General features: G+C 41.7%; 1 protein-coding gene across 1 annotated transcript in view; it reads left to right on the plus strand.

Annotated features, from left to right (window-relative positions):
• Positions 1-15,371, plus strand: part of CPA6 (carboxypeptidase A6) — a 381,349-nt gene that overhangs the window by 274,840 nt on the left and 91,138 nt on the right. The window contains exon 6 of the mRNA XM_088844585.1: positions 10,033-10,157. Coding sequence (XP_088700711.1) covers positions 10,033-10,157 — 125 coding nt within the window. The remainder of the gene's footprint in view (positions 1-10,032; positions 10,158-15,371) is intronic.

The raw sequence follows: 15,371 nt of genomic DNA on the forward strand, positions 1-15,371 counted from the left end.
TGCACCATCACAGGGGCCTGAGTTGGCTGCTAGTGCAGCTGGAGGTGTACTAGGCTCTGCCAGTGTTGGGGGGGCAGTGGGGGAAGGGGAGCAGGAGGGACTCAAGTGGCATTAGTATGTATGAATACCTATGGGGCAAAAGCCAGTGAAATCTGCAGGAGGCCTGTGGCAGCTGTGTTGGCCATTGGTTCCTTCTTCAGTGGTAAATACAGCTCAGTTTCTCTTTAAAGGGTCTCAGACGGTAAAGAGGAGGAGAACTCTGTCTGTTGCTCCACTGTGTTGCTGAAACTTCTTAAGTAGAATCCAGAGCTCACTCAGAGCTGTTTTTATTCATGGATATCTGGCTAATTGTTGATTTTTGTTGGAAGATGGAGGCTGGGCTCTCCTATGTCACCATTTTGGTGACATCACCTAAACCTACTATTCTAATAACCCACTTTTTCACTTAATGCTATTTTATGGAGATATTTCAAGGCCCATGAAATACACATTTTTAAATTTTTTATTGCAATATATAGCTTTACAATGTTGTTAGTTTTTGCTGTAAAGCAAAGTGAATCAGTTATCCATATACACATACTCCTCCCATTTTTAGATTTCTTTCTCATTTAGGTTACCATAGAGCTTTGAGTTCCCTGTGCTATGCAGTAGGTTCTCATAATTTATCTATAACAGTGTACATATGTTAATCCCAGCCTCCTAGTTTATCCCACCCCCACTTCCATCCTTGGTATCTGTACATTTGTTCTCCACATGTGTCTCAATTTCTGCTTTGCAGACAACTTCATCTGTACTATTTTTCTAGATTCCACATATATGCGATATTATATATTTGTTTTTCTCTTTCTGACATACTTCACTCTGTATGACAGTCTCTAGGTCCATCCATGTTTCTGCAAATGGCACTATTTTATTCCTTTTTATGGCTGAGTAATATTCCATTATATGTGTATACATGTATATATATATACATATACCACATCTTCTTTATCCATTCTTCTGTTGATGGACATTTAGGCTGCTTCCATGTCCTGGCTTTTGTAAATAGTGCTGCAGTGAACATTGGGTGCATGTATCTATTTGAATTATGGTTTTCTCTAAGAATATGCCCAGGAGTGGGATTTCTGAGTCATATGGTAGTTCTTTGTTTAGATTTCTTGAGGAACCTCCATACTGTTCTCCACAGTGACTATGCCAATTTACATTCCCACCAACAATGTAGGGAAGGGCTCCCTTTTCTCCACATCCTCTCCAGCATTTCTTGTTTGGAGATTTTTTGATGATGGCCATTCTGACTGGTGTGAGGTGATACCTCATTGTAGTTCTGATTTGTATTTCTGTGATAATTAGACACATTGAGCATCTTTTCATGTATTTGTTGACATGTATATGTCTTCTTTGGAGAAGTGTCTGTTTAGGTCTTCCATCCATTTTTTTCATTGGTTTGTTTGGTTTTTTGTTATTGAGGTGCATGAGCTATTTGTATATTTTGGAGATTAACCCTTTGTCAGTTGTTTTGTTTGCAAGTATTTTCTCCCATTCTGAGGGTTGTCTTTTTGTCTTGTTTATGGTTTCCTTTGCTGCACAAAAGCTTTTAAGTTTGATTAGGCCCCATTTGTTTGTTTTTATTTTCATTTCTCTAGGAAGTGGGTCAAAAAAGATATTGCTGGGATTTACATCAGAGTGTTCTATGTTTTTCTCTAAGAGTTTTATAGTGTCTGGCCTTAGATTAGTGTATGTTTATGTATTTACTTTGATATTATGTCTCTAAATGCTGCTGATCATTGAATTTTCATGGTTTACCTGTGTTGACTCCCTTGCCTTCTCTGTACACAGTGATTTGTAAATAATGACAGTCTTATTTCCTCCCTCATAGCTCTTAGCGTTTTTTTTTTCTCTTTATTCTTCTGCTGGCCGTGACCTTCAGTATGAGAATCTGTGGAAGTGGCATTAAAGTACATTTACTTTGTGTCTGACTTTAAAATGAATGCTTCTAATGCTACTCCTGTATGCAAATGCCTGCTGAATATTTTTGGTAGATAGTATTTAATAGGCTAAGGAAATATACTTTTCAGTATTAATTTCTAAATATATAATTAATAGACATAGGACTTTGAAAAGTTATCTTTCTGAGTGTATTGATATGATCATATAGTTTCTTTAATATATTACTATTGATATAATGAAATACACTAAAGATAAACTAACTGCATTCAGTCATGACATTAATACCTTTTTCTCTAGTTTGCTAACATACATTTCTAGGGTTGGCACCTGTGTTTATAAGTAAAATTGGCTTAGCATTCCTTTTCTCAGGCCATGACTGTCTCATCACTATTAATAACATTGGTCACTTGAACTTTCATTCTTTTGCTCTTAACCAGTTGTGCTAAAAAGTTTTCTATTTTAAATATGTTTCAAAAAACAACTTTGGTTTTGGTGAGCCTCACCATTCCTTTTTTTTTTTTTTTCCCTTTTCACTAAGGTATCCTCTTTTTTTCTAATGCCCTGTATTCTATTCTTTTGTGGTTTATAGTATTGTTCTTTTTTTAAGTTTTGATTTAGACATAAGACTCATCAATTTCTCATCTTTATTCTTCTGCAACAGGATAATTTAAGGTTATAAATTTCTTAGAAATGTCCTATTTAGTTTTGATTTGGTTGCAACTTTACTACAGTGTCTTTCTTAACCCACAAGTTATTTAAAGTCTGTTTTCTCAATTTCTAAATGTAGACATATTTTGTCACTGATTTCTAAATTTAATTACACTGGAATCAGAGAACATTTGTTTGACATGAATTCTCTGACATTTGTTGAAACTTATTTTGTAGCCTGGTATTGAGTTAATTTTCATAAAAATTCTAAGTGTGCTTGGGAAGCAAGTCTGATCTTTTGGTTACTGAGATAGAAGATTTTTAATTTAAAATCCTTATGATATCCATTTTTGCAATACATATTTTGATGCTGTTTAATTGAATGCATTCAGATTAGTAGCATTTATATCTTCCCAGTAAACTGAGAATTTTATTAGTATGTATGGATGTACATATGTACATACATATGTATAAAGATATTTTTATATTTCTACATTATATATAGTGATATGTATATATGTTAATATATTATCCCCAAAAAATGGTTTTGCCCTAAATGTTTTGCTATTAATATAGTTATACTAGCTCTTTTCCTTTAGTATTTGTATGGTATATATCTTTTCCTTTCTTTTGCTTTCATTGTTTCTATTTTATATATTTTGTAACCAGTACTTAGGAGAATACTTCTTATTATTCAATATTCAGGCTCTTTTAAGCTGGAGAATGTAATCCTTTTTAATTAACTATATTTACTGATACGTTGTCTTATTTTTTTCTTGAAACTATTTTTTTTTTTATGCTTTTTCTGTGTTTTTCTGCCTTGCAGACATTGTACTTCCCTTGGAACTCCTTTACCTTTCCCATGTTTGTCTGAAATAGTCCATCTATATGGAATTGATAACCCCATCAAAGTATCTTTCATTTCCTTTCTTTCTTAGGAACTTTCTCTAGCCAGTCTTTTAGACCCTATGAAGATCTCGAGTTGAGCATTATAGCTATGAGTTGTATGTGTTGGCTTTTACTTATAGTAGATACCTTGATCATATGTTCTATATATTTTTTCTCATGAACTCTTCTTCAGCAAAGTTTCAGATGAAAGAATTCTGCATGGCCTGGCTTGAGGGTACATCTTTGTCTGGAGAGGTCTTGCATTTATTACTACAAAGTGCCTCCTTATCAAATCTTACTGGTGTGTAGTTGTTAATTCCTAATCTTTAACTGAGGCTATTGCCCTTTGAAGGTCTAGTTTTATACTAGAAGCTTGGTTCCAACTCTGAACTTTGGACCCCAGATCTCCGCCTGATTCCCCGTGTGGTTGTGACAGATTCCCACAATTCTGATACCATCATGGCTCACATGCACACAGCTCTAAATGGCATTTTCTTCTTTATTTTAGGCTCCTGGGAATTTCGCTTTACATTTGGGGGAGCTCCACTCAACTTTTGAAGGAATGGTAGCTATATTTCATTCAGCTTTTTCTTGCAGCAGAAGAGTGTTAAGGTTTTCTAGCTCTCTGTATTACTGGAAAAGTAAATCCCATGGCTAGTTGGTCATTAGCATGAAAGTGTTAGTTGCTCAGTTGTGTCCAACTCTTTGCAACCCCATGGACTGTAGCCTGCCAGGCTCCTCTGTCCATCAAATTCTCCAGCCAAGAATACTTTCAGTTCAGTTGCTCAGTCATATCCAACTCTTTGCAACCCATGGACTGCAGCACACCACGCTTCCCTGTCCATCACCAACTCCTGTATCTTGCTCAAACTTATGTCCGTCGAGTTGGTGATGCCATCCAACCATCTCATCTTCTGTCATCCCCTTCTCCTCCTGCCTTCAATCTTCCCCAGCATTAGGGTCTTTTCCAATGAATTAGTTCTTCGCATCAGGTGGCCATAAGTATTGGAGCTTCAGTTTCAGTATCAGTCCTTCCAATGAACACCCAGGACTGATCCCCTTTAGGATGGACTGGTTGGATCTCCTTGCAGTCAAAGGGACTCTCAAGAGCCTTCTCCAACATCACAGTTCAAAAGCATCAGTTCTTCGGTGCTCAGCTTTCTTTATGGTCCAACTCTCACATCCATACATGACTACTGGAAAAACCATAGCTTTGACTAGATGGACCTTTGTTAGCAAACTAATGTCTCTGCTTTTGAATATTCTGTCTAGGTTGGTCATAACTTTTCTTCCAATACTTTAGTAGGTAGCCACTTCCTTCTCCAGAGGGTCTTCCCATTCCAAGGTCAAACCCAGGTCTCCTAGCATTGGGGACAGGGTCATTAGCATACACTGTATAAAAACTTTTAGGATCTCATCTTTATTCCTGGTATTCTAAAAATCCTTATATATTGATCTGAGTTCTCCCTTCTTCCCTAATCTGTCTTTATGCTCTTAATTCACCAGATGTTGGTCATATGATTTATTTTCCTGTATTTTCTCTATTTTCCATCTTTTTACCATTTTGCTCTACATTCTGGGAAATTTTCTCAACTTTTTTCTAAGATTCTATTGGATTATAATTTTCTGCTCTTTTTTATTCTCTAATTGTTCCTTTTTTAAAGCATTTGCTCTCAGGGCTACGGCCCTGCCTCGGCTCACTGGGCTGCTTACATGGTGGGCAGGTGAGCACCCTGCACTAATAAGCTAGAGGGAAGACTACAAACTGGAGTCTGCTAGCAGCCATGTCCTCATGGCGCCATGAGGTCCTCAAAAGCCCTGCCACCAGTATCTGCATCCCCAGGGAGAGTCCCCACTACACTGGCCTTCAAAGCCAGACATTCTGGGGGCTCAGTTTCCTTTGCAGGAGCCCAATGTGAGGCTCGGGGCTTCCCTGGTGGCTCAGAGGTTAAAGCGTCTACCTCCAATGCGGGAGACCCGGGTTCGATCCCTGGGTCGGGAAGATCCCCTGGAGAAGGAAATGGTAACCCACTCCAGTATTCTTGCCTGGAGAATCCCATGGACGGAGAATCCCATGGACTGGTAGGCTACAGTCCACGGGGTCGCAAAGAGTCGGACACAACTGAGCGACTGAACAGAACGGAATGTGAGGCTCAGATCCCTTGTTCCTTGGGAAGAACTCCTGCAGTTGTGATTATCCTCCTGCTTGTGGGTCACCTACCCAGGGGTGTGGTCTTGACTATACTGCATCTCCATCCATCGTACTGTCTCATTGTGGTTCCTTCCTATACCTTTCGTTATAAGAAATTCTTTCCTGCATTCCCTGTCATGTTCATTGATAGCTGCCCTGTAAATTGTTTTAATTTTGCTGTGTCCTTGTGTGAATTAGGGTCTCTTACTCCACCATCTTGACCACCCAGGTACTTTTCAGGTAACAACAAAAAATAGTTAAGGGTTTTCAAGTTGTCACTATGACAGGCTCTCTGCTATGTATTTTACTTCTATTATTCCAGTTAATCTTACCAAAAAAAAAAAGAAACCTGTGAGTAGGTTTTAAAAGGGTCAATGCATGTTACAGGATGCTCGGGGCTGGCATGCGGGGATGACCCAGAGGGAGGATAAAGGGAGGAGGGAGGTGGGAGGGGGGTTCAGGAGGGGGAACTTATGTTAACCCGGGGCGAATTCATGTCAATGTATGGCAAAACCAGCCAATATAATATTGTAAAATAATTTGCCTCCAATAAATAAATAAATAAATAAAAATAAATAAAATTATCTTCACAGTCTGGATGAGGAAGCTAAGACTCAGAAATATTAAGTGAAAGTGAAAGCCGCTCAGCTGTGTCCAACTCTTTGCAACCCCATGGACTATACAGTCCATGGAATTCTCCAAGCCAGAATACTGGAGTGAGTAGCCTTTCCCTTCTCCAGGGATCTTCCCAACCCAGGGATTGAACCCAGATCTCCCGCATTGCAGGTGGATTCTATACCAGCTGAGCTATGTGGGAAGCCCCCAGAAATGTTAAAATCTCACCCAAAGTCACACAGTCTATGCTGCCAAAGCTAGCATTCCAGCCCAGAGTCATTGGATTCCCAAGTCCATGCTGTGAACTTTTACATTAAACTTCCTCCACCTCCTAAACAGATCTGGCTGTGACTTGTGGTCATAGAAGGAAAGGAACGCATGGGAACAACCACCCAGTTCCGACGTGAGAAACTCTGCAGAGGAGCATCCTTTCCTTGGAATATCAGTTGGCCTTGGCAGTAAAGACCTGAGACAGTTGGTCTGCAAACAGCCTTAGGCTATCCTGACCAGGTTGCTAATTCTATGTTGTGGTCACTATCCAGGGTCACCCAGTTTTTCTGCTCAGAGCCAGTTCATCACTTCATCCAGATGGGATCAGGCCCTGAGGAAATGACTGATGGTAACCTGCCCACAGTGGACTGATTTGAACTTTGAAATACCTGCATATAGAATTCACAGGGCAAAAAGCCCTTAGTGGGAAAGACCAGGATGTGAAAGCCACCAAGCAGACCCTCTTGAACATTAAGGCAGGAAATTGGAAGTTGTTTCTAGTTCTGGGATAGTTGCAGGAAATCCTGGAGATACTTAACCCAGTCAGTAAATGATGGGTACTGGAGTTAAGCACATTCAATAATACCATTCGGTAGCCCTGCATCCTTGGGAAAGGACTTTGCCTCTCTGAACCTGAGTCTTCTTGTTCATGAAATGTATCTACAATTAACTCGTTTCCCAAGGTCTTATAGAAAAGATTGCTGCTGCTGCTGCTGCTAAGTCACTTCAGTCGTGTCCGACTCTGTGTGACCCCATAGACGGAAGCCCACCAGGCTCCCCCGTCCCTGGGATTCTCCAGGCAAGAACACTGGAGTGGGTTGCCATTTCCTTCTCCAATGTGTGAAAGTGAAAAGAGAAAGTGAAGTCGCTCAGTCTGTCCGACCCCTAGCGACCCCATGGACTGCAGCCTACCAGGCTCCTCCATCCATGGGATTTTCTAGGCAAGAGTACTGGAGTGGCTTGCCATTGCCTTCTCCGATAGAAAAGATTAGAATGACCTATATAGTGGGTGGCACTTTGCAAATCTCATGTGAGTATTACAGGAGTATTACTATAACTTAGACGTAGGAGTCTCCTGTATCTTAGTGTAGGCGTCAGCCGCCACCCAAGACTGAAATATCCATGTTATTTACCCAAGTACCCTTTCCCTGAAACATTACTGAAGAAAAATCTGATAATTCATTTTAGTTTACTAATACCAAAACAAAATACACTTCCTGATTTTTGAAGGTTCTTTTTTGTTGGTTTCTTTTAGACCAACTGCTTCCTGGTGACATTTCCTAGGAAGGCTTCTCCAGGTCAGGCAGTAGGGGATGTTTCTTCCATGGAATTTTCCTATGGAGAAGCTACACTCTCTTCTGTAGAATGAGGCTTCTTATTTTAGCATATGCCCCAGAAAACAGCACTCACAGACTCATCACCAGAGTGGTTATTCAGATATTTCAGGTTCCTGTGGCTCTCCACCCTCTAAATACAGCACTATTTCCTCATCTACACAGGTATTAGGTGATACACCTTAATAGCAAGATCTGTCTCTGTAATGGGTTTAGAGGCAAAGATGATTAAAAGATTAGAAAGTCTTAACATATAAGGAAAAGTGGAAGACAGAAAGGTACTTTGTCTCACAGAAGCAAGAAACCAGTCATTCCCCACTGAAGAATGGAACAAGAAAAAAAAAAGTGTAAGGGATTAAGAAAATGTCTGACAATCTGGTTAAATGTGGATATGAGTTAAATTAGGATAGCATTGACGCTTATCTTTGTGAAACATACAAGATGTGGTTTAGATGCATCAGTTGGGGACAATCTGGTCCAGGCCTGGACGCATCCTTGCCCAAGGGCTGGCAGATGGATCAAATGACCTCTCAGCACCCTCCCAACCCCACACTTCTGTCGTCCTATGCTTGTTGGACTGGCACATTAGCTGCGTTAGGCTTGCCCTTGCAAGTTGGTGGAGGAGTCAGCTGCCTGAAAGAAAACAGGTAAACTCTTTTTGTCCCCAAAATAAATGCCTCTGTTTCAGGGGGCTTCCCTGGTAGCTCAGATGGTAAAAAATCTGCCTGCAATGCAGGAGACCCGGGTTCAATCCCTGGGTTAGGAAGATCCCCTAGAGAAGGAAACAGCAACCTGCTCTAGTATTCTTGCCTGGAGAATTTCATGGATGGTGGAGCCTGGTGGACTACAGTCCATGGGTTCACAAAGGCACAACTGAGTGAGGGTTGCATGATCCTGTAACTGATCAAGAGCAGAAATGCAGGAAGAGGGAGTCCCAAACAGAAGACATGGACATGACCTGTAAAGACAAACTGTGCCTTACTGAAAGTGCAGCTCTTGGCTTGTATAGAACTGAGGCTCTCCTCCAGCTGAGTTCAATTCATTCTTTCAATGAATGTGCAATTCCTACTAGGCACAGAGCACTAGACAGTGTACCACATGCTCTACTGTAAGCCAAACAGTGATCTTTTGCTTTCCTGCAAAACACTGAATGAGAGATGAATCTGTAGTCAGTTACCCCGCAGGGTCTGCACTTATGCAGCAAATAATGACTGAGTTGCTAAGATGCACAAGGCACCATGCCAGGCACTTGGAATGGGTTGGTAACTCAATGGACAAATCCTTTGCCCTCATGGAGCTTACATTCTGGGCAAAGGCACACATGATAAAAGACACATGAGATTCTCTAAGAACTGTGACAAGGAGCCCTGCCCTGGATGACAAGTGCCCTGCTCCCTACCACCCCCTGAGAAAGGGATGTTTCTATTGGCATGTGAAAGCTGAGTATGAATCAGTGAACAAGCTTGCATCATGGAAGGAGGCAGCATTACGAGAGCGCTCCATCTAAAGATAACGAATGTTGTCAAGGGACCACAATCTGCTTTATAGTAGGATGAAGGGTCATCTATGTATTCCTCTTTCTTGCTATTATGCAAGCATTCAGTTCAGTTCAGTTCAGTTGCTCAGTCGTATCCGACTCTTTGCAACCCCATGAATCACAGCACGCCAGGCCTCCCTGTCCATCATCAACTCCCAGAGTTCACTCAAACTCATGTCCATCGAGTCGGTGATGCCATCCAGCCATCTCATTCTCTGTCGTCCCCGTCTCCTCCCACCCCCAATCCCTCCCAGCATCAGACTCTTTTCCAGTGAGTCAACTCATCGCATGAGGTGGCCAAGGTATTTTAAACAATATCAAAGTCATACTTAAAACTAGTTTATCTCATTTTTTTCTTATGACTAATAGATTGGTATTTATTACTTGTAAATTATGATCAGATTCTATATGGATGTGATATCACTTGGACACTAAATTCAGAATCAATTGAGAGTTTGACCCTGATGATGAAAGACTTGAGCCTAATTCTAAAATGGCTTTAGTATTGCTGTAAGCCAACAAAATGATGTGTTTGACACTGTGACATGGATCTTTCCCCACCGACATTGACTGTGAATTATAGGTTGGTTCCTGCACTACAGGTGGACCTGTGGCAGCCTGGAGGTGTCTCCCAGATATCACAGGGAACAGTCACCGACGTCCACGTTCCCCACAATGGCTCCCGAGCCCTGTTAACCTTCCTGCAGGAAGCCAACATCCAGTACAAGTAAGCGTGCTCTTTGATTGCTTAATTCATTTATACTCAATTGAACTGAATGGCAACTTTATTTAGGTTATGTCTTAAGTGCCAACAATAGTGTTTCAGGTTCTGTTTTTCACATTGGGGAAGCCAGCATAGATATGGCACAGTTCTGTTTGCCAGTCATGAGCTTCTTTCTTAGTGTAATGGTGGAGGGGGAGCAACCACACTTCTCTATCATTCACTTAAGTAATCAGTGTACATGTGGGAGGGATTTACTGTGTGAGAAGAAGAGAGAAGTTTATCCACACCTAGAAGGTATATGCGGAGACGGGCAGACAAAAGCCAGACTCTGCAGGAGCTGCATCAGTTGGACAAAGGATGAGACTTGGGACCTTGAAGGCAGAGGGGAAAATGCAAGCAAAGGCGAGAAGCAACACAGTATGTACTCAGGGAACTGGTGCAGGTCAGGGAGTAGGAAGACAAGGTGCCCGAGAAGTCGGGCGAGGGGCCAGGTTGTGGGAAGCTGCTGTTCAGAGTTAGGAACTCAGACCTATCTTATGGGTGATGCTGCACAATTGTAGGATGTGAGCAAGGGAGCCACATGTAGCTGGGTGGTGGGGTAGGAGGAGACTACAGCAGTAATCCAGGCAAGAGAATGAGGACCCTGAGTCAGGACCAGAGTGGCGGGATCAAAGGAGAATTCCAAACAATCTTTCAGAAGCAAAACCACCTGGACTCTGCATTTGTTGGGATATAGGTAGAAGAGGAAGAACTCTCAGGTGATTCCAAGTTTTCTGTCTTTGGTGACCAAGTGGATAGATTTGAATAATTTGAGTTTTTTTACAGTATTAGTTAAGCAGTGAGTGTGGAACTGCTGGAAGATAGTCCCAATCATCAAATAAGAAACAAAATCTTTTGAGATAAGGGATGGCAGTGGGACCTGATGCCACAGTGATCTGCAAGAAAGGGACTGCAAGAAAACCTTTGGATTTGGCAATGGAAGTTGCACTGGTAACCCTAATGATAGGATTAGAGTATCAGGAGCAGAAGACAGAGAAGTGAACATAGTGTGAGAACACAGCACAGAGCAGACTATTCTGTGACTCTTAGTTACAACAGGGAGAGGGCAGAGATGAGGAAGATGCTAATTCAGTGACTGCCTGAGATTTGGAGTGTGGGTAGGGGGCAACTGTGGCCTGAAGGCACTGTGACCAGCAGGGAAGGAGGCAACTGATGATGAATGACAGAATGCACAGGTGAGGGAGTAGTTTTAAATGGTAGGAAAAGTACTTTATAAGACCAGAGAGGTAAGTGTGGGTCTAGTTAAGACTGTGGCAAAGACAGTCAGCAGGTTAAAGAGACTGTAGTAGTAGCAGTGGTAGTGGCTCAGTCATGTCTGACTTGTGACCCCATGGACTTGCTCACCTGGCTCCTCTGTCCATGGAATTCTCCAGGCAAGAATACTTCAGGGGTAGCCATTTCCTTCTTCAGAGGATCTTCCTCACTCAGGGATCGAACCCAGGACTTGTGCATTGCAGGTGGATTCTTTCCAGTTGAGTCACCAGGGAAACAGGGCAAGAGATCATAACTAATAGCCCAGTTTTCTGGATGAACTGAGAAGCAAAATTTATCTACTTAGAATAAAGAAATAGGGGTTAAAGAGTGTTGCCAAGAAAAAAACTGGGATAGGAACCAATAAAAGTGGTTGCTGCAGAGAAGAAAGATTGCCGCACTGATACAGAGCCGTTTTGCTGGTTAGAACCACAAAAAGCACACGGTGACAAGAAAGTTAAGGTTTCTAGTGAGATGCTAGCTCAAGTATTCATCCATGGGGTCTAATCTGGATAGTCTAGATCAGTGGAGGCTCTAGGAAGAATGATGGAACATTAGGGTGCATGTTACTTTTTTGAATTATGGTTTCTTCAGATACATGCCCAGGAATGGGATTGCTGGACATATGGTAACTCTATTAGTTTTTTAAGGATCCTCCATACTGTTCTCCATAGTGAATGACATGTGCACACTACTATAAATAAACTAGATGACTAATAAGGATCTACTGTGACTCAGTGGTAAAGAATCCGCCTACCAATGCAGGGGATACAAGAGACACAGGTTCAATCACTGGGTAAGGAAGATCCCCTGGAGAAGGAAATGGCAACCCACTCCAATATTCTTGCCTGGGAAATCTCATGGACAGAAGAGCCTGGAGGGCTACAGTCCATGGGGTCAAAAAAGTGTTGGACATGACTTAGCGATTAAACAACAACAAAGGACCTAACTGTATAGCACAGGGCACTCTACGCAATAGTCGGTAATGACCTATATGGGAAAAGAATCTAAAAAGTGGATATGTGTTTAACTGATTCACTTTGCTGTACAGCAGAAACTGACAACTTTGTAAAGCAACTATACTCCAATAAAAAAAATTTTTTTAATGATGGAACAAAATGGAAGAATCAGGGCATTAAGATATTTACAGTGAAAACAGGTTTAGTGTGACTGAGGGCAACAAGTTGGAAGGAAACACGTTTTGATAAAGTGTAGGCTGCTGGACATTGAGAGTTCTGGAGTAGAATACTTGTGGCTGGTGACAGGATCATAGGGGTAGCAATGAAGGAGATGGCTGAAGTGGAATGGAGATCGTTGAGGCTGATGCAGTCAAGAGAGAGTGAGGTTAATCACCATAAAGCCACCTCAGCAATCTTGAATTTCCTTGGCTGATGGCAAGATTGGAGGTGGGGAAAGAGAATGTGTTCCTGACACAGAAAGTAGCAGGGAGTTAGAGGTAAGCAACCAGGAATGGCACAATGCTGAAGGGAGGGTGAGCTTTTCCTGGAAGTTAGAAGGTTAACAGAGCAGTACCAATGGTACCCAGGAGGATGCTGATGAAGTAGGAGTAGAGAAAGTTACCCAAGAGTCTGTGTCCTTAAAAGAGTCCAGTTTCTTCTGGTGCAAGAATATGAGAAGAGGGAGTTCCCTAAAGAGACTGGAGAATGTAGGAATTTTATTTACGATCAAAGAGAATTCCAGAGGGCACAAAAGCAAAGGTTGGGGGAAGAGATGGAGAGAAAGTGCAAAATCTGGGGGGAGAAATGCAGGCTGGTGAATGAGTGAGATGGGAAGGAGTGACTTACTCTTGGTTTGGAATCCTATGATTTTGGCCACAATTGTAGATGACTAACCAGGTGCTGCTAGTGGTAAAGAACCTGCCTGCTGGTACAGGAGACACAAAAGATGCAGGTTCGATCTCTGGGTCAGGAAGATCACCTGGAGAAGGAAATGGCAACCCACTCCAGTATTCTTGCCTGGAAAATCCCATGGACAGAGGAGCCCGGCTGGCTACAGTCCATGAGGTCGCAGAGCCAGACATGATGAGCACACACAACCTCTCAACTACTCCAACTTTTAAGCTAGTGTTTTTACTGCCAGAACTGGCACAGAGATCCCTGGTGAGGCCCAGGAAGGGTTCATGGCTCTCTCAGTCAAGGGAGAGAGCTCTAGTCTCTGTGAAAGCCTGGGACAGAGGGTTTAATGGGGCAGTAACATCCTTTCCTGGCCCCGGAGATATTTGACTCTCAGAGCGATAGGCACAGCTTTATGAAAGTACTGATGGCTTTTTGCAGAAAAGTATTTTATCTGTGCCTCCATAACAGGGTAGAGTCACAGCTGTGCATAAAACCATTGTTCATATTGAACACATTTTAGTCATGGCTGTAGCTCTGACTACAGGCTTTAATTCTCTGAATGCCTAGTAGGGAAGAGCTTGTTTCTATAGGTCCTCAATAAAAAAACTCAAATGCTTCATTAATTATTATTTGGAAGAAAACAATATACAAGTTATTGTAACAAGTGTCTATTTTCATTAAGCATAGGTCATGTGGAACTGCTATAGAATAAAATATCACCCTTTATACCACAGAGAAGAGAGTTTTAAAAAATGAGAGTTTTAAACCAGTGGTCTCCTCCTGGAAAGCAATCATTTACAATTATTCATTTTGTTGGCATGAAGATAATTATATGTAAGTCAATTAAATTCCCCAGGGCTGGTAGGTAGAGATCATTCTAATTGAGTTATATTATTGTAGCCTGGGGTATTTTCCAAAGATTATAATTTACTCTGTACAACTATACATAATATATAGATATACTCATCTTTATAGTAGAGACAATGTGACCTCATGTGTCTAGCCCCTGGGTGATCAACCCCTCTTAATGACATGACCTAGGAAATGATTCCTTTTGCCACAAAAAATTTCAATACTTTTGTAAATTAAATACCTGTTAAAAAAAAATGGTAATGGAATTTCAAAGTCTGACACTCACTCCCTGTCCACCCTAGAAGCTTTGGGGAGGTGATTTTGCACTAAGTGATATCATCACTTGTATAAAGTTCTTAATAGATCTAGAAAAAATCTTTGACTATTTCAAAAGGAAAACAACTCAATGAAGATATAATCACATTAAAAAGGCTTGATACAGTACACTTTAGCATGTTCATTGACTTTTTAAGGAAGTATATGCTATACATTGGGACATCCAGGTGGCACAGTGGTAAAGAATCTGCCTGCCAATGCAGGGATGCAAGAGACGTGGGTTCTATCCCTAGGTCAGGAAGATCCCCTGGAGAAGAAAATGGCAACCGACTCCAGTATTCTTGCCTGGAGAATTCCATGGTCAGAGGAACCTGGAGGGCTACAGTCCATGGGGTCGCAAAGAATCAGACACAACTGAGCACACACGTGATTAGAATAGAAATAGTAATCAGCCATAGGAAACTAAGAAACTACAGCTGTTTAAAAAAAAAAAAATCATTTGGACCCCATTTCATGGGCCTCTCATCAATCTGCTGGTTTCCAGTTGGCCACTTTGACAAGAAAAATGGGGCCAGACCTGGTGTGACAGCCTGGCGGTCAGGAAGCTGTTCCCAGGCTACAACTGCCCCCACTCTTGTGACCATAATTGCCTCTCAAGTCAAGAAGCTGGTGAGTGGACCCCAGAGATCTGAGTCCAGACACCTGACAGCCTCTTAACAGTCATGTTTCTGCCACCTCAACACGGTCACACCAGCAGGAGATGGCCTCTGCCCGATTTTTAACTTCCTCTTTTGGCAGGGTTCACAAATTCGTACCCAGAACCATAGTTACTTGAGAGTCAAGGAAAAGTACTTATCAGTCTCCCAGTCCTTTCAAAACAAGAGGTCCAAAGAGAGAGGAGGGATAGATGCTGTTGACCACA

This window comes from Moschus berezovskii, chromosome 16, assembly GCF_049115385.1.
Source record: "Moschus berezovskii isolate FMDL1 chromosome 16, NW_MosBer_1.0, whole genome shotgun sequence".
Lineage (NCBI taxonomy): Eukaryota > Metazoa > Chordata > Mammalia > Artiodactyla > Moschidae > Moschus > Moschus berezovskii.